General features: G+C 53.8%; 1 protein-coding gene across 2 annotated transcripts; it reads right to left on the reverse strand.

The window, feature by feature from the left end:
* Positions 1 to 5,732: 5,732 nt before the first annotated feature.
* Positions 5,733 to 14,976, reverse strand: KLF11 (KLF transcription factor 11). Of its 2 annotated transcripts, none has more exons than XM_026009112.2 (4): positions 14,784 to 14,976; positions 12,084 to 12,353; positions 9,713 to 10,676; positions 5,733 to 8,367 (listed from the first exon to the last, which is right to left on the reverse strand). In XM_026009112.2, the coding sequence occupies exons 1-4, from the start codon at positions 14,823 to 14,825 to the stop codon at positions 8,087 to 8,089; spliced, it is 1,557 nt and encodes a 518-aa protein (XP_025864897.1). In that variant the 5' UTR covers positions 14,826 to 14,976; the 3' UTR covers positions 5,733 to 8,086. The 2 variants fall into 2 exon arrangements, with proteins under 2 accessions (XP_025864897.1, XP_025864898.1); XM_026009113.2 differs by lacking the exon at positions 14,784 to 14,976 and adding an exon at positions 13,364 to 13,548.
* Between the last annotated feature and the right edge of the window lie 2,127 nt (positions 14,977 to 17,103).

A 17,103-nucleotide genomic window follows, 5' to 3' on the forward strand; every position in this document is an offset into this window, starting at 1 on the left:
CTTCTCCCTCTGCCTGGGTCTCTGCCTCTCTCTCTCTCTGTGTCTTTCATGAATAAATAAAATCTTAAAAAAGAAAAGAAAAGAAAAGAAAAACAACACGACCTTGGTAGCACCTATCGTGAGGTTACAGACATTGTGTGCGTGAGAGAGCGTGAGTGTTCACAGTCTGTACAAGTGCCTGAAGACGGGACAGGTGCTGTGCAAGCCCAGGGGAGGGACCGGGAGCCGCTGCGGCCTGGCTCCTGCGGCCCCCGCTGCTCCCTCGCCCTTGGAAAGGGGGGGTCGAAGTAGCCGGGCTCCCTGAGGAGGCTCCCTGAGGAGGCCGATCAGCTTCTCTCTGCAGCGAGAGCCGGGAGGGGGTGAGCCAGGAGAGGCCCGCGTGGAGGAGGAGGCCCGGACCCCACGCTCGGCCCCACTTTCCAGCAAGTGACCCGGGGACCGTAGCTCGCTCATCTTGTCCCCGGGCAGAGGGCCCCGTCCTTCCTACTGCCCACGGGTCCTGGGAGGCCCGCACGACAAACGGCTGGCTGGGAGCTGTCACCGCCCAGCCCGTGCGGGTAAGAGGTGTCGGCCTGGTTGCGACGGGGGCTGTGGGTGGAGGAGCTGGCCTGTGCCCCACAGGAGGCCGACTGGGCCTGGGGCTCGGGGTTTGGTCTGCCCAGAGGCACGGCTCTTCCTCAGGGACGCCCCGGAGGTTACGAGCAAGGACCCACGGCTTCGAGCCCCCCTCCACTTGCCAGCAGGAGTTGGGCCTTTTCCAGGTGTTCCCTCTCTTAATGTTGCAGAGGTTCCCCCTGCCGGGGTCTCACTGGGCTGGGAGCCCGTGCTCGAGGGGCCCCTCGAGGCCAACCGCAGGCCTCTGGGCCCTGGGAGTAAACGCAGCCACTGCAGCTGTTGCCACGGGTTGCTCAGGGCCACCCTGGGTGGGTCTCCAGGCTTCTCTGCATCACCCCCTCTTCCTCAGCACTCTGTCCTTCCATCCCTCACCACCCTAGAGTCCTTGGGCCCTCGGTGCCAATCTCCTCAACTTGGGGACTCCTCTGGGTCCTGCCTGCTTTCCCCTCCCTCCAGGGCACCCTGGAAACGTCCGCAAGGCAGCAAACCGGGGGCGATCGCAGGGTTCACCCCACTTGTTTCCTCTCAGGGGTGACTGGCTTTCATGTCCTACGGTCCAGTTCCTTGAAAACACTAGGATGGCGATTTTATCTGGGTGGGTTTTCCCTTACTTGCTCTTTCATTCTTCTTACCTTTTCTTTCTTCCCTCCTTCCTTCCTTTCTTCTTTCTTTCTCTTAAGAGTTATTTATTTACTTGAGAGAGAGAGAAAAAAAAAGAGCGAGCACGAGTGGGGTGAGGAGGGGAGGGAGAGAGAATCTCAACCAGACTCTCTACTGAGCAGAGCCGGATGCCAGGCTCGATCTCAGGACCCCAAGATCACCACCTGAGTCCAAACCAAGAGTCAGATGCTCAAGGACCTGGACCACCCAGGCGTCCCCTCCCTTACTCTTTCAGCTGAGAGGGTGTATTCAGTTCTTGTTACTCTGTCTTGGGCAGAAGCAGAATTTGTATTTCTATTATTTTAATGTCCACACGGTTCGCAAGTTGGCCCGTGCAGTCCCTTGGAATGACTCCTTTGCTGTTTAGCACGGTCCCTGACGCTCTCGAAGGCAGTTGGCAACACGAGAATACTCTAAGCCTGTTCTGATGTTTCTGTGCCCCTTCAGGGAGCCCTGGCTCTTTTGGGTAGGAAACAACGAAGCTTTTTTTTAAGTAGGCAACAAACCCAGCATGGAGCCCCATGCGGGACTTGAACTCTCCACCCTGAGATCAAGACCTGAGCTGAGGTCATGAGTCAGATGCCTAACCCGAGGAGCCCCCGGGCGCCCCACCTAAGGCTTTCTGCCACATGCAAAATAAAAGCACCAGACCCTGAGATAGATGCGTGGCCTCTTCAGCTTAGGCCTCATTTCATATGTAAGGAAATTAAAGTTTAGAAAAGTAGGGTATCTTTCAGCAACAAAGGAGTCGGCCTGCAGCAGGCCAAGTCGACACTACCTACCAAAGCAGCCTGCAGGAAATCCGGGGCCTATCAGACCCCTTCGTGGGAAAGAAGGCCTCTCGGGGCACCTGGGGGTGGTGGGTTGTGGTGGGAGAGGACTCAGTCTGTTAAGTGACCGACTCTTGATTCTGGCTCAGGTCACGATCTCGGAGTCCTAGGATTAAGCCTCGTGTTGGGCTCCACGCCAAGCGGAGAGTCGGCTTCAGGATTTTTGTCTCCTTACATCCACACGCCCTACAAATAAATAAATAAGTCTTTTTTAAAAATTTTTATTTATTTATGATAGTCACACAGAGAGAGAGAGAGAGGCAGAGACACAGGCAGAGGGAGAAGCAGGCTCCATGCACCGGGAGCCCGACGTGGGATTCGATCCCGGGTCTCCAGGATCGCGCCCTGGGCCAAAGGCAGGCGCTAAACCGCTGCGCCACCCAGGGATCCCTAAATAAGTCTTTAAAAAAAAAAAAAAAAAACAAGGAAAACAAAGAAGGCCGTTCTCTCCTGTGCCGCCTCTGCCCTGGGCCATGCACTGGTCTGCATGCACGCCCTCGGACTGGACACTGGGAGACAGGACTGCCTACCTCCTGGCTTTCCCTATCAAGACCCCACAGCCTTTGCTGCTCAAAGCCCATCTATTTTTTAGCATTTTTCTTCTCTCTGCAGGTCTGGAGCCTCCTGACTGAACTCCCGCCCCAGCCTCATCACTCCAGCTCCTCAACCAGTGCAGCCTGACTCGAGCTGGAACTTCTCTCCATTTAGCACACGCTGAGGGAGTCACCTGCCCCTCGAAGGAGGCTAGGTCTTAGGGACACAGACCAGCCACGAGGAAGGGCTGCCCGCCCTGTCCTCGGGGAAGCCACAGTCTACAGAAGGGGACAAACACAGGTGTGAGTACAGTGACAGGTGCCATGAAAGATTGGGGACAGTTAATTACCCAGGAGAGGCGATAGGGTGTTGGCATGAAAGGAGGTTCGGGAAAGGGGGAGGAGGGGCAAAGACCCACATCTTCCCCAGATCCCTCATGGGAATCCAGGTGAGTCTGCAGCAGATGTGGGCTGCTTCCCTACTCCCACCGCCCTGGGGAACCCTCAGTGATGCCTGCCTGGCCCTTAGGGAAGGCATGAGGCTGTCGCCCCGGCAGTGGCCCCTCCACTTGCACCAGGGCCCTCACACTCCACCCTCTGGCACCTAGAGCCTTGGGGTTGAGGGGGTTGGGCATTGGCATCTTTGTCCTGCGCTAGCTGCTGTTCTGGTGCAGGGCCTGGAAGCTGGAAGACCTTCCCTTCACCTTTACTTCCCATGTTCCTCCAGGAGAACTTCCAGTGGTCAGCCACTCACTGCACAGTGCTCCCTGACCCTTGATCCTCTTTTATTCTGTGAAATGTTCATGTGTTTTCACATCTTACCTGCAGGACGAGCTCTTTGGGGGCAGAAACTAGAACGTCTCATCTCTGGGTTTCTGCTCCAACAGGAAAGTTCATTGAAAGTTGTTGGATGAAAAAAAAAAAAAAAAAAAAAAAAAGAAAGTTGTTGGATGGGGATCCCTGGGTGGCGCAGCGGTTCGGCGCCTGCCTTTGGCCCAGGGCGCGATCCTGGAGACCCGGGATCGAATCCCATATCGGGCTCCCGGTGCATGGAGCCTGCTTCTCCCTCTGCCTATGTCTCTGCCTCTCTCTCTCTCTCTGTGACTATCACAAATAAATAATAAAAAAAAATAATAATAATAATAAAAAAAGAAAGTTGTTGGATGGTGGATAAATGGATGGGTGGAGAGGGAGTAGATGGGTGGATGGATGGGGGGGTAGGTGGATGTGATAGGATCCCTGTCATATGGGAGCCTGTATTTCAGTGAGTTTATTAGGTTTGCAATAAAACTCCATAAAATACAAGTTTTAGACTTCAAGACAGAACCTGTAGGGATCCCTGGGTGGCGCAGCGGTTTAGCACCTGCCTTTGGCCCAGGGCACGATCCTGGAGATCCGCATGGAGCCTGCTTCTCCCTCTGCCTATGTCTCTGCCTCTCTCTCTCTTTCTGTGTGACTATCATAAATTAAAAAAAAAAAAAAAAAGAACCTGTAGGCTCCAGAGTCCAGAAAAGGGGTGCCCTGGGAAGGCTCCCTGGCTGCCATCAGAACTGCATACTGAGAGCTGAGGAGGACATGTGAGCACTCACCATCACTATATAGGACTGTCATCTCATCGTACATGTGTTACCTCCTCAGTACTCAGCTTGTGGCATCTTGTTTCTCCTTTATCATCTTGCTTGTTGGCCAATTTGTCCTCTGAGCTCAGCAAGACACGCTGGGGAGAAGCCACCTGTTTGCAGAGTCAGCTCAGGACAATCCTGGAACCCACTGGGACTCAAGCTTCTTAGGGAGTGATTAAGAGGCCTTTGGGAATGAGCCTTCCTTCAAGGGGACTGTGTCTCACCCCTCTAGGGTGGGGAGTCCCGGTACCTGGGCTATCTCCCAGGACAGGGCCTGGCTTTCAGGAAAATGTCTCAAGTTCCTCTCCATAGAAGTCCTTAAACAAAAAGGCAAGTGGAAAAGCACGGGAACAGTGGATGTTAAGCCAGGAAGCAGAACCTTGGTGACAACAGAGGAAGAACAGCAAGTACAAATTCATGAAGCTGAAGGTACCACACTTGTGGCTGTTCCCCAGAAACAAAGATGTTGGGAGTTGGAAAGACTTTTCTAGGGGGACTGCTGAATGCAAAGCCACCCCATCCCTGCCACATGCACACTTGCACACACGACCAGGAGCAGTGTGGCCTTGGGAATCACACCCCAGGGTGGCCAGCTTTGGAAGGCAGGGAGTCCACAGGACTGTGACAGACTGAGCGTCAAGTGAGAGAGGAGTCCGGGTGATGCCAAGGTTTTACCCCTAAACACTGAATGGACTCACTGTTCTTTTTAAAGACAGTGGGGTTGACTGTGAGGAAAGTGAGCGTGGGAGAGAAGATGAGCTTGGTGAAGTTTGAGATGCTGAGGGGACACTCATCAAGTAGACAGCTGGGTATGGTACTCGGTGCTCACGGGAGACGCGCAAAGGGCAGATACACACACAGGGGTCTCCACGGTCGAGAGGGTCTTTCTATCTAAGGCCCGAGACTAGAAAAGACCAGCATGGTTGTGAGGTGAGTAGGGAAAGAGTCAGGGAGAAGGGGGGCGACCAGCAAAGGAGCGGACAGTGCAGCACGAGGAAAGCAGGAGAGTGTGGCCTGTAGGGGGCGATCGCTCTGTCCAAAGCTGCTGGTGGACAAGGCCTGAGCTGGAAGTCTCCGCTTCTTGAGTGAGCGGTGGATGCAAAGTCCCAGCTGGAGCAGGCTCAAGAGAGAACATGCCTCCAAAAGGGAGTGAAGACCACGGTTCTGTGACACCTGTAGAGCCTGGGGGGGTGGGGGGTGGGAGGAGAGACTCCCTCCCACGCCAGCTCTTGTCACAGGTTACCCAGCACACTCAGTCCCATCCTGTGACAACCGGACCGGTGTGAGAGGGGTCACACAGAGGTAGCCTCCTTGCACGTATCTTTCATAAAGAACCCTCCAAGGAATCTAAAGGGAGCCCCAGGAGCTGAACACAACCCCAGGAAACAAAGAGGAGGGTTAAGGAGGGCCCAACTCTTTTCTGAGAAGAGACCGGGTACATTCTGGTGCAGCTGAATGACACAGGACACAAGTCCGGTTTGCAAATCAAAAAAGGTTTATGGGATTCAAAGAAAAAAATTACATCACACATATTTAAATAATAAGTCAAAGTCTGTTACATAAAACGTAATTCCAAAACGTCTTAAATTTTATTACTGAAACTAACTAAAAAGGCTCAAAGTCAAAAAAGATCAGGCAATAAAGTGCACTGGGGGAGGCTGCCGCACGCGCCCTGCTCCTGACCCCCAGAGCCGCCGGCGGAGGGCCTCCGTGCTGAGATCACACCAGGCTTCTGGTGCCCAGGACAGTATTTTTCAGATGGAAACTCTCCCAATTTACGGTCTTTCAATCAACAAACGGGAGTCGTTTACAGAAGGTATTTCTACATCTAATCAGGAAATGGAAGTGTAAATCAAAACCATTTTTAACACATCTATTCTTTAGAAACACCACGCTCAGAGAATGAAGTTTAATGTGACAAGTAATCCAGTATTCAAAGACCTTGTATTATCCACCAGAACATTAGTCGGACCTCCAATATTTTGCATAATTAAGAAAAATATCCAAATTTAGTGCCATTCAACAGCATATACATGGTCAGAAATGTTTACACTGATTTCAGGTATAAGTGGGAGAAAAGACTGGGCGGTGGAGAATGTGAACTATATACATTTAATCACTGTTCTCTTGCAACTGTATCATCCCATGACCTGCAGGGGAAACTCGACTACGAAGTGTCCAAAAATATTAAAGCCATCTAAACATAGAGCCAGCACTCAGACACATAGGTCGATTAGGAGCTGGTGCAACTTACTGGATATCAAGCGACACAGTGACTGACCAGGTGATGGTTACCATAAAACCTAATTGTATTTATTCCATATTTCAACCTCACCATTATTTTAATAAAAATAAACGTCAACAACTAAGACACAAAAACAAAATCTAAATACATATACAATAAAAACCCGTTCCCAGGCTCACAAAGCAGTGCAACATTCCTACGTTCCTTGCATGAGCTGTGCTGCCTGGATTCCCAAAGCCGCCCAACGCAAGCAATCTCAGTGGCTTCCTGGACCCTGGGGCTGCGGTCTCTGTAGAATTAAGACCAGAGATCACACGATTCAAAGTGGAACCATGGGTCTATTTTCTAAGCAGACTGCAAAACACCTCATTCCGAGTAATTTTGTTTAATCAATTTCCTTCAAATAAAATGAACGAAAGAAAAGCTGAGTAGTATTACTGCCTTTAGCGTTACTTACATTTCCTATAGTCCTTAACACTTAACAAATAAATGACATCAGAATATTGGAGCTGGACACTCTGCATGTACACTTCACCTCAGACAAACTGTATTTTTAGTGGAAAGTTCCTCCAACCAATAAGGACATTTTCTTCTCTAAGATACTCTACCCACAAAACACTGTAAGGCCACAGCAAAAGAAGTCAACAGACAATTAACAAAGTGGCTGGATTTGAGTGCTTACATTATCATTTTTTTTTTTTTTTTTTTTGGTGTTTGAGGTACAAACAGGAAACTGAGTAGGTTGCTCTCAGCAGAGCAATGGCCCCCAAAGACACAGACACTCAGATCCTACGGCTCACTGTTCACCAGGTATTTCTCAGGTACTCTGAATGACCCTCTGGGGCACATTCTTCACAAGTCACACCATGGACACAGGTAAATGACTAGTTCTACTTAACCAAAATTTTAATTCCTCGGGCTACAGCCTTAAAGGAATTGTTGCCTGGAATTTCTTGAAAATGCTATGAAAAAGCTAAACGCAAATTCTTCCCCTCCCCCTCCCCCATTTAAGTAGCCCCTATTCAAACCAGTTCTGGTTCTAAAAAATTCTTAGATCTGAACAGCCTGATTACAGACTTGTGGGTTGTTGTTTTTTTTGTTTTTTTTTTTATTTTTTTTGGTGGCTGAAAAACATGCCAAATTTACTAATAGTAGAATTATTACGAAAACCATCTGAAAAGAAAACCATAAGATCACCTATCTAGAAATTGGTGATGTGAATACCAACAATATAAATACTTTAATAAAAAACAGTATAAAAATTTGTACCCTGTCTCAGTTTTACAAAACATGAATAGAAAGGCTGTAAAAATCCAGATTTTGTAAACTTTATTGCCGAAACATCGGTTTGAATGCTGGTGATTCAGATGATCAAATTTTCTTCCATTTCCTCAAAAAAACTTCTGAAACTACAAAAGATACTGAACAGGGTCCCAACCAAAAAGGAAAAGCTAACACTTTCATCAGAACCAGCTCCCCACTTTCTCCTACCCCCTAATTTTTTTTTTGGAGAGAAAACCACCAGTTCCATTCCTGAAAAAATGCTTTGAAACTCCCATTGGCAATTCCCTGGCTGACCTTTCACACAGAGGCTGGCGTGCTTACTGGGGGGCTCCCAGGTTTCTCTGCTGAGGCAATTCTGTTCAGCTTGCCAACCTCTGCCTGCCAGCCCGGGATCTTCTTGGTAGTCATGTGGCGCCGGGCATGCTTTGTCAGGTGGTCACTGCGCATGAAACGCCGATCACACACCGGACACACAAACTTCTTCTCCCCAGTGTGAGTTCTTCGGTGGCGAGAGAGTTCGTCGGAACGAGCAAATTTTTTATCACAGCCATCCCAGTTGCAATTAAAAGGCTTCTCTCCTAAAAGGGAAGAAAACAGACACTAAAGAAAACGTAAATGCTCAGCACCTTACTGGAGGGGTTAACCCACGTCAGTTTTAAATTCCATTCTTCAGGCCGACCTCCTGGCGGAACAGTAGCATGTCTTGACTCCAAATTCTGTTCTTCAAAATCTAAGAAAGCAATGTCCTGTTAACCTGGTATTGAGGTGTTCAAAAGTCAAGAAATCCTCTCCATTTCTTTTTGCCACACCTAAGATATATGTCAGGGCCCAAAGCTGTCAAACGAATCTCACATTTCAAAAGTTGTTTTTTTTTTTTTAAGAACCATTTGAGAAAGACAGCGAAAGCATGTGCAGGGGGGAGGGGTAGAGTCTCAAGCAGACTCTGCTGGGCATGGAGCCTGATGCAGGGTTCAATCCCATGACCCTGAGATTGTGACCCAAGAGCTGGACACCCAACCGACTACACCACCCAGGTGCCCCTCAAAACATATTTTTAAATAAAAATAAATCTCTCATTGTTATAGTTTGGGGCAGGGGGAAGATTCGTAAAAGGAATAATTCCTTCCCTCAAAAGTAGAGCCCCTTATGGGCACCCATTGCTCTGACGCAGCCGTGACTGTCACACCTAAATACTAGACTCTGCTTCATCTGGTGAGTGGGAGCTGCCACGATTAGAGTAATCACGTGCTAACTAGAAACCATCAACCTGAAATATATATTTTTTTAAAGATTTTATTTATTCATGAGACACACAGAGAGAAAGGCAGAGACACAGGCAGAGAGACGAGAAGCAGGCTCCCTGCAGGAAGCCCGATGCGGGACTCGATCCCAGGACTCTAGGATCATGCCCCAAAGGCAGATGCTCAACTACTGAGCCATGAGGCATCCCAACCTGAAAGGTATTTTGGAAGACGACAGGAACTCCCTGCAGTCCAGCCCTTCCTACGCTGTATTCTACAACCTACTGTCATCCTCCTCTCCCTATAGTTACACTCATGTTTACAGAATGTGAAGTGCACATTTTCTAAGATGCAAAAAGCCTGAGGAGTCTACTGCAACGTAAAGAGAAAATAACACGAGCATCACCCTAAAAATGTATCAAAGGACCACGAGCTTAGAACTACACTACATTTAACGTACTGGGATGAGCACATGGCACATTCTAGAAAAAAAGTGATGGGTGTACTAATGTGAACCCCAATCCCTACAAGACTATGAAGGCTTTTCAGAGCCAAAGAAAAACAACCAGCTCTCCACCTTTTCCAGTGGTTCTCGTGTTTCCCTCCCACTCAAGGAAGGCTCAGGGTGCATTTCTTAAACACAGGATCTGGTGTCCCGATGCCCTACCTGCCGTGTACTCACCTGTGTGGGTGCGAAGATGGGCCTTGAGGTGGGAACTTTTGAAGTAGGTTTTCCGGCAGCCTGGGAAGTTGCAAATGTAATTTCTCCGTCGGGAAAAGTCTACCTGAGGGGCACAGTTTTGACCGGAGGTGATGAACACTGGAGCAGGGGCAAGGGGCAAGAACCTGGGACTCCCCACAGCCACTACACTGGATGAAGAGGTGGCAGGCTGGGGGAGGGCCACCTGGGGCAGAACCAGCATCACAGCTCCCTGAGGCACAGGGGGTCCCACGAACACAGGCGAGGGCACTGGAGCAGCATGGGGCAGGATGGGTTTGACAGTCCCTGCAGACACCTGGGGAGGAGGCTTCAAAAAAGCTGGTAACATGCCACTCTGTCCAGTCACAGGGATCATTTGGCAGAAGACAGGGGAACCGGAGACAGGGACAGAAATCAGAGGGGTGGCTTTCCTTGGCAAGTCACTTTCATAATTCTTTGGTGAGCAGGTTTGAATTGCGACAGGCCATCCTGCCTGCTGGCCTCTGTCAGTGAGCAGCAGGCCACCAGACTTGTGCAAGCAAGGCTGACACGACACCGGGTTAGTGTTCAGCAGATTGTCTGTGAGTTGTGTGTCCAGCAGAGCTGTGGTATGTCCCAACAACTGTGCTTCTCCTTCTTGGTCGACAGAAAGTTGGCATTCTTGAATGTGGGCAGCAGGAATGTGGCCAAGAGCAGGACTCCCTCCAGTATGGCGGATGACACTCGTCACCATGGGCCTGCAGGAAGGGCCAGGGGCTGGTTCCTGTGGCCCTGGCTTCAAACCAGGAAGGCCCCTCTCCACTTTCCTGCTTGGCACTTCGCCTGCCTCAGCGGAGGCTGGGGGGACGGACGTAACCATGCATGCTTTGGAATCAGTTACTTGGGCAGGAACAAGTGTCCCTGTCAATGGCTCCACAAGATCAGGGCTCTGAGGAGGAGTCATGCACTTAAAAAAACAAACAAATAAACACAAAACTGTGTGAAAAGGTTGTTTTGGTTAAATTTTAAAAAGGACTTACTTTGATCACAATGCCCCCAATGCCTTTAAAAACTATCTAGAAAAGTCCTCTCAGCCTGCTCACAACAGCACCCTGTGGATTTCAAGTCTATGTGAGATACTTTACATTCCAGGCTTTTCCCCATTTCCTGATCTCTCCCAAACCAATCCATTTGCTTAGTTTTAAGAATGTCAGTGCCACCCTTGGGCTTGCACAGTTACCAAACTGAGCAAGTATTAGGACCACAAATGAGAAAACAAATTTATATTCAAAATAAGAGCTTTTCACAATAGTTTTTGATTCTCAATTTTTTTGTTAATTTTAAATCCCAGTGCTAATCATTCAACACACACATATCCAGTCCCTACTAGTATCCCTACCAGACACCAGTAAGAATGGGGCACCTGGGTGGTTCAGTGGTTGAACATCTGCCTTCGGCTCAGGTCATGAGCCCAGGGTCCTGGGATTCCTGCAGGGAGCCTGCTTCTCCCTCTGCCTATGCCTCTGTCTCTTTCTCTCATGAATAAATAAAATCTTAAAAAAAAAAAAAAGAAAAAAAACCAAACCTATCAGAATAATCCCCCAAAGGTCATGCTCTCACCAGTGGCTCTGCCTGAACCAAGCATCTCCTGCAGCACCCAACAACTCCCACTTATTGTCAGCCTCCCTGTAGAAGAGCTGAAGCCATATACCTCCGCGAGGTGCTTGTACAATTCTCTCCACTGCCCACAAGTCCCTTCTCGTCCCTCTTCCCACATCTGCTTTCCACTCTCTCCTTCCAGTGCAAGCCTCCAGCCTAAGACAATCAGATTCTAATTTTCACTTCTGTTAGCCCATTCTCAACTTCTCTAAGCTGAGAAGCCATCTCTACCAGCCCTTGTGTAGCTCTAGCAAGTTAGGAAAACAAAAACCATGCTTGACTGCACCCAGCTCACACAAGTAGAAGTGGGCTGCTCCAGGGAGGCAGGGGCCAGTATTTCAACCCAGCTAATAGAGGCTGGTGCCAAAGCACAGGCTGTTTCTAGCTGCCACCCACATATCCTGATCCCATAATGGGTCATCTGGGGGGAAGCTAAGCCCCCTCTTTGCAATTCCCCAGAGAAGCAAGTACATTTTACCATCTCACATCAATCTGTAGGAGTCCTGTGAACATTTTAACCCTGTGGCTGCAAGCTATGATCTATTAATGGAAAAAACATATTTTAAGTAAGAGAAATTTTCGCCCTTAGGACCCACCTAGAGGAGGTTATGCACTTGCCTACCAGCAGCCTGATGAACCCACCCATAAGTTCTTCAGCACATTCATTTAATATACTTCAGTCACTACACAAAATGTTCTCCTCCCCACTTCTTACCAGAGTTGATAAAGAGTCGAAGTCCTTTGGTAGCTCAGGGGCGGCTGCATCCACATGCACAGTGGTGGTGACATCCCCAGGGTCAGAAACAGGTGTGAGGGGTCTTATCTTTAATAGGTCACCTTTCTGGGATCTTTGACCCCAGGAGCTCATGCAAACAAGAGCCTCAACTGCTTCAATGTCATTCTGCTCCAAGATGCTGCATGTAGACCTTTCGCTATCATGCCTCTTCCTCTCCAGGATGGACTCACAGATGTCCATGATGTCCACCTGAAGGCAACACAACACAACAGCTTCTCAGTTCAGGGGAAAAGAGAGGGTAACCCCGATGGGCACGCGGGTACACACACCAGGCGCCTGCACTATGCACTTTAACACACACACGATAGTCCACGCACAACACAATCTGTATTCCAGGAAAACATGCCAACAGAACATTGATGACGATTTCACTTTTAAGCCAATGTTCTGAAAAGTGAAGATGACTGGACTTGAATGGCAAGCATGGAAAACCCTGATATTGAAGAAAAGGTAAGTTTGAGTGTTTTCCTTTGGTAAACAATCAGTAAGACTTGAATCCCCCAGGTGTGAGCCAAAGTGGCCAGTGTGACAATGTCCAGCCAAGAGGAGAAACTGACACCAACTCTTCAGTTGGCTAAGAGGACACATGGTTCTTTAGAATTGGCAAAGCCACCAGAAGAGTGTCCCTACAGACGCATTTTTGCCAACTCTCTGAAGCACTCAGCACGGCCTTCTCAAGTCAGGGCATCACCATACACAGAAGTTTCCAGTGGCTCAACTCCATGGGTGCCAGGAAGTGGGGAGCCCATGCTGGTTGAGCCTTGTTCCTCAGACTCTGAGGAACACTCAGTAACTCCTTACTGCCACAAGGCTAGATAAGATAGAGAAGATAAGAATTTAAAAAATTTTAAAAATCCAGCACAGCCCAGGAAACAGATGTCCTTCCTGTGTGTCACACAGGTCCTTTCAGCAGAGGAAGGGAGAAAGGGGAAGAGAAGCGACTGGAAGCAACTGATCTCTTCCCAAAGACCCTTTACATCTATGAGGATACACGTTTCCACTTGGCTCGCCCAAGCGCCAGGTCTCCCCCACGTCAGGCCCCTAACATAGCAGCCTTTGCAAGTGCAGCTCTGACCCAGCTTCTGTCTGCACCCCAGGCCTCGGAAGCCTGAGGTCACAGACGTGGGGCTGCCGCCTGCCTGCTCGCTGGACCACCAGGGGCGCGAGGTCTGTTCTGGAGGCGCACAGGGCTCCCACACCTCTCTCAGGCCCTCAGGGTGCTCGAGTCTCCATGACCAAGGTCCTAGGTCTAGGCCGCCAACTCCCTGCAGCCCTCAGGCCCGACACCCGGCGGCCTGGGTGAGAAGAGAGCCCCACCTCAGCGCACTCAGCCCCCTCCTTGAGGGTGTCATCCCGCCAACCCGGCTGGCCTCGCCCGGGCCCCTGAATACCCTCCGCATTCCCGCTTCGCCCGCCCCAACACCATTCCAATTTGGCTCCGCCCCCTGCGCAGGCCATCTCAGCTCCGCCCCTGCCCCGCCCCCCGCGTGCCCCCTTCCCGCCAGCTCCGCCCCCTGCACAGGCCATCTCAGCTTCGCCCCTGCCCCGCCCCCCGCGTGCCACCTTCCCGCCAGCTCCGCCCCCTGCACAGGCCATCTCAGCCCCGCCCCTGCCCCGCCCCCCGCGTGCCACCTTCCCGCCAGCTCCGCCCCCTGCACAGGCCATCTCAGCTTCGCCCCGCCCCATGCTCCGCCCCCTGCCCCGCGCGTGCCACCGTCCCGCCTGCTCCACCCTGCCCCTGCCCGGCCCCCACCCCTTCCCACCACCCAATCGCCGCCCCCTGCGTGCCACCTTCCCGCCAGCTCCGCCCCGCCCCCTGCCCCGCCCCCTGCCCCGCGCGTGCCACCTTCCCGCCAGCTCCGCCCCGCCCCTGCCCGGCCCCCACCCCTTCCCACCGCCCACTCGCCACCCCCCGCGTGCCACCTTCCCGCCAGCTCCGCCCCCTGCACAGGCCATCTCAGCTTCGCCCCTGCCCCGCCCCCCGCGTGCCACCTTCCCGCCGGCTTCGCCCCGCCCCATGCCCCGCCCCCTGCCCCCCGCGTGCCACCTTCCCGCCCGCTCCACCCTGCCCCTGCCCGGCCCCCACCCCTTCCCACCGCCCACTCGCCGCCCCCCCGCGTGCCACCTTCCCGCCAGCTCCGCCCCGCCCCTGCCCCGCCCCCTCTCCCTGCCCACCTTCCCGCCCGCCCCGCCCCTGCCCACCGCCCGCTCGCCACCCCCGGCCCCCGCGTGCCACCTTCCCGCCCGCCCCTTCCCGCCGCCCGCTCGCCGCACCCCCGCCGCCCGCGTGTCGCTCTCCCGCCAGCCGCGCCCCGCCCAACGGCCGCCTCCTCGCACGGCCCGGTGACGTCATGGCTGGAAATAGCCCCGCGCCGGGAGCCGGCGGCCGCTGCGGAAACGCCAGACAAAGCTACGCGCAGGGCGGCGCGGGGCACACGCCCCCGGGCAGCAGGCGTCCCCGCGCGGCCGCTGCCCCTCCCGGCTCCGGAGCCCGCAAGGGCCCCCCCGGTGCGGACGCGGCCGCGGCCGGGCCCCGCGCCCCCGCCCCCTCCCCGCGCCCAGGCCCCGCAGGGCGGCACGTCCCCGCCTCGCCCCCCGTTCAGATGGGCGCTCACTCACCGCACGCGCGTCGCCCGCGCCCCCGGAGCCCGCGGTGTGCATGGTGCCGGCGGCCCGGAGGCAACAAAGCAGCCTCGGGGCGGGAGCTCGGCGCACGGCTGCAGCCGCACGTGCCCCACGGGCGGCGGCCACCCGGAGCTGCTGCGGCCGGCGCGAGCCTCCGCCCGCCCGCGCCGCTCTGCCCCGGCGCGGCCCTCGCGGTGCGGGAGGGGCGGGGCGGCCGCGGAGGGAGCGGCCGCGGGGGCGTGGCGCGAAGGGAAACCAAAATACACCGCGCCCCGCGGGGGCGGGGCCGGGCGCCCGCCAGCCAATCCGCGCGCGGCCTTTGCGCCGCCGGCCAATGGGCGCCGCGGGGCGCCGCGTGATCGGAGCCTGGCCGCGGCGTGATCTGGCAGGGCGGGATGCGGCACGTGTTTTGGTCGGAGTCGGGGGCGGGGCCTGAGGCCCGGGAAAGTAGGGGAAAGGTCCCGGCCGCCGCGGCGGCAGCGCTGGCGGGAGCCCTGCTGGACAGCGGGGCGGCGCCCGGGGCCGGGGGAAGTCCCGGGGCCTGCAGGCCGGCGGGGCGCGGGGCGTGCTTACGGGGGTCCCGCCGGCGGCCGGCCTGGTGCGGGCCCCCGGACGTGGATCGCTCCCGCGCGGAGATCTCACCAGGTTTTGCTTGGTTGTTTGCCTTCCTTTATCTCTGGTTGGCTCCTAGGAGCGCATCCCTGATGGGGAGGAGTTTCCAAAGCGGGCTTGGCTCCCGGTGACGTTCCCGCATCCCCGGCTCCCTTCTGCGGGCGCCCAGAGCCCAGTCTGCCTTTGACGCTCCTTCCCAGGCAGCTCTGGGCTCGTTTCCACTCTCTTAGGCAGGGAGAGGGTGAACCAAGACCTGAAAGGTGCCTGGCGACACCCTCCCATTCTTCCCAGACACCGTGTCAGCATCACCCCCTCCAAGAAGTCCTCTGACTTGAATGAGAGAGACCCACTGGCATCTTCCTCCCTCCCTGTACTTGAGTTGCCCCTGCCTGGGTGTGGCTTACCCACTTCTGCAGCTCTCAGTTCTTGCAGGCTGTGTTTACTTGTACCCCTACAACCTGCAGCCCCACCCCCACCCCCGTGGGACAACACTTCATCCACCCACAGGGCGCACAGTTGCTGAGCTTAGATACGGGGTTGGTGCGGCGGAGGGGCAAAGGCCACGGGGAGGAGTCCTCAGCCCTAAAAGCAAATGACTGGGAAAGCGGAGGATCCCATCCCTGCGCTGTGGATACTGTGCTCTGAGCTCTAGAAGCCCAGGGCCCAAGGGACAGGCCACAAGAGCATGCAGGGCCTCCCCCTTTTGCTAGTAAAGCAGTGGGTGAGGCCCAGGGGTCTATGCACTGCCCCTCCCCGCAGGCCTGCTCTGGTGGGGTAGGGTTGGGGGTAAGCTAACTCCTCTCCGCTTCTCCTTCCGCCCCTTCGCGGCACCTTTCATGACCTGTCGCTTTTCAATTTTAGTTATTTGTTAATAAGCTCCCCGCCAGAAGGAACCCTCCCTAGGCTAGGGAGTTTATCTGAGCCACTCTGAAGCCCTGGTGCCTGGCCCAGTGCAGGCACACAGTTGCCATTGGTTGAATGAGCGAACAAAGGCAAACACGGCTCCCTCCCAACCCCCGCCCACGCCCCACCCAGTCAACTTGGACATCCTGCAGGCGCCTCTAATTCCATGTCCTTGACACTGAACTCCCAGTCTATCCAGATCTGGACTTCTCCCCATCTGGAAAGGGCATCACCAGATACCCAGAGACTTCACCCAGAGATTGGAGTCACCCTGACTCTTCCCTTTCCTGCACTTGCTTCCCTTTGACAATTCCTTCATGTTCTTCTCCTTCCTAAATATCTTTCACCTTACTAGCTCCTTCTATCACCCACTCATGCTCCAGCCCAAGCCACCATCCTCTCTCACTTGAGTTGTTGCCAACTGCCTCCCAGCACATCTCCCTGCCTCCGGCCTCACTGCTGACCATCCGCCACCCTTCATCTCACTGCTAGAACGATCTTCCCGACGTAGAGATGGTACCAGAATGGTATGCAAACTCACAGCTGGAAGCGAAGTAGTTCCAAGACAACCTCACTCCTTAGGCAAGAGTCCATGACTCTGCATAACTGCCCCAGGCCAGAGCTTTCTGCATCATGCTGACCAGTTCCCCAAATCCCTTTTCATGCCTCTGTTGCTCCAGTACAGAACTCTGTGCTTACAGTCCCCAGCCCCACGTCGGGTCAAGTCACCCTCTTCTGCTTTGCACATGGTGTGCCTTATGCACAGCACATGGCAACCCTTCTCTCCTTTGACTGTGAG

The sequence above is a fragment of the Vulpes vulpes genome, chromosome 8, assembly GCF_048418805.1.
Source record: "Vulpes vulpes isolate BD-2025 chromosome 8, VulVul3, whole genome shotgun sequence".
Taxonomy (NCBI): domain Eukaryota; kingdom Metazoa; phylum Chordata; class Mammalia; order Carnivora; family Canidae; genus Vulpes; species Vulpes vulpes.

Excerpts from the sequence above, each read along its gene's own strand:
- KLF11 (XM_026009112.2), bottom strand. The coding sequence starts at position 14,825 with ATGCACACCGCGGGCTCCGGGGGCGCGGGCGACGCGCGTGCG. Across the intron at positions 12,354-14,783 it reads GCGCGGGCGACGCGCGTGCG|GTGGACATCATGGACATCTG; the intron begins GTGAGTGAGCGC and ends TGTTGCCTTCAG. Across the intron at positions 8,368-9,712 it reads CCATCTTCGCACCCACACAG|GAGAGAAGCCTTTTAATTGC; the intron begins GTGAGTACACGG and ends CTTCCCTTTTAG.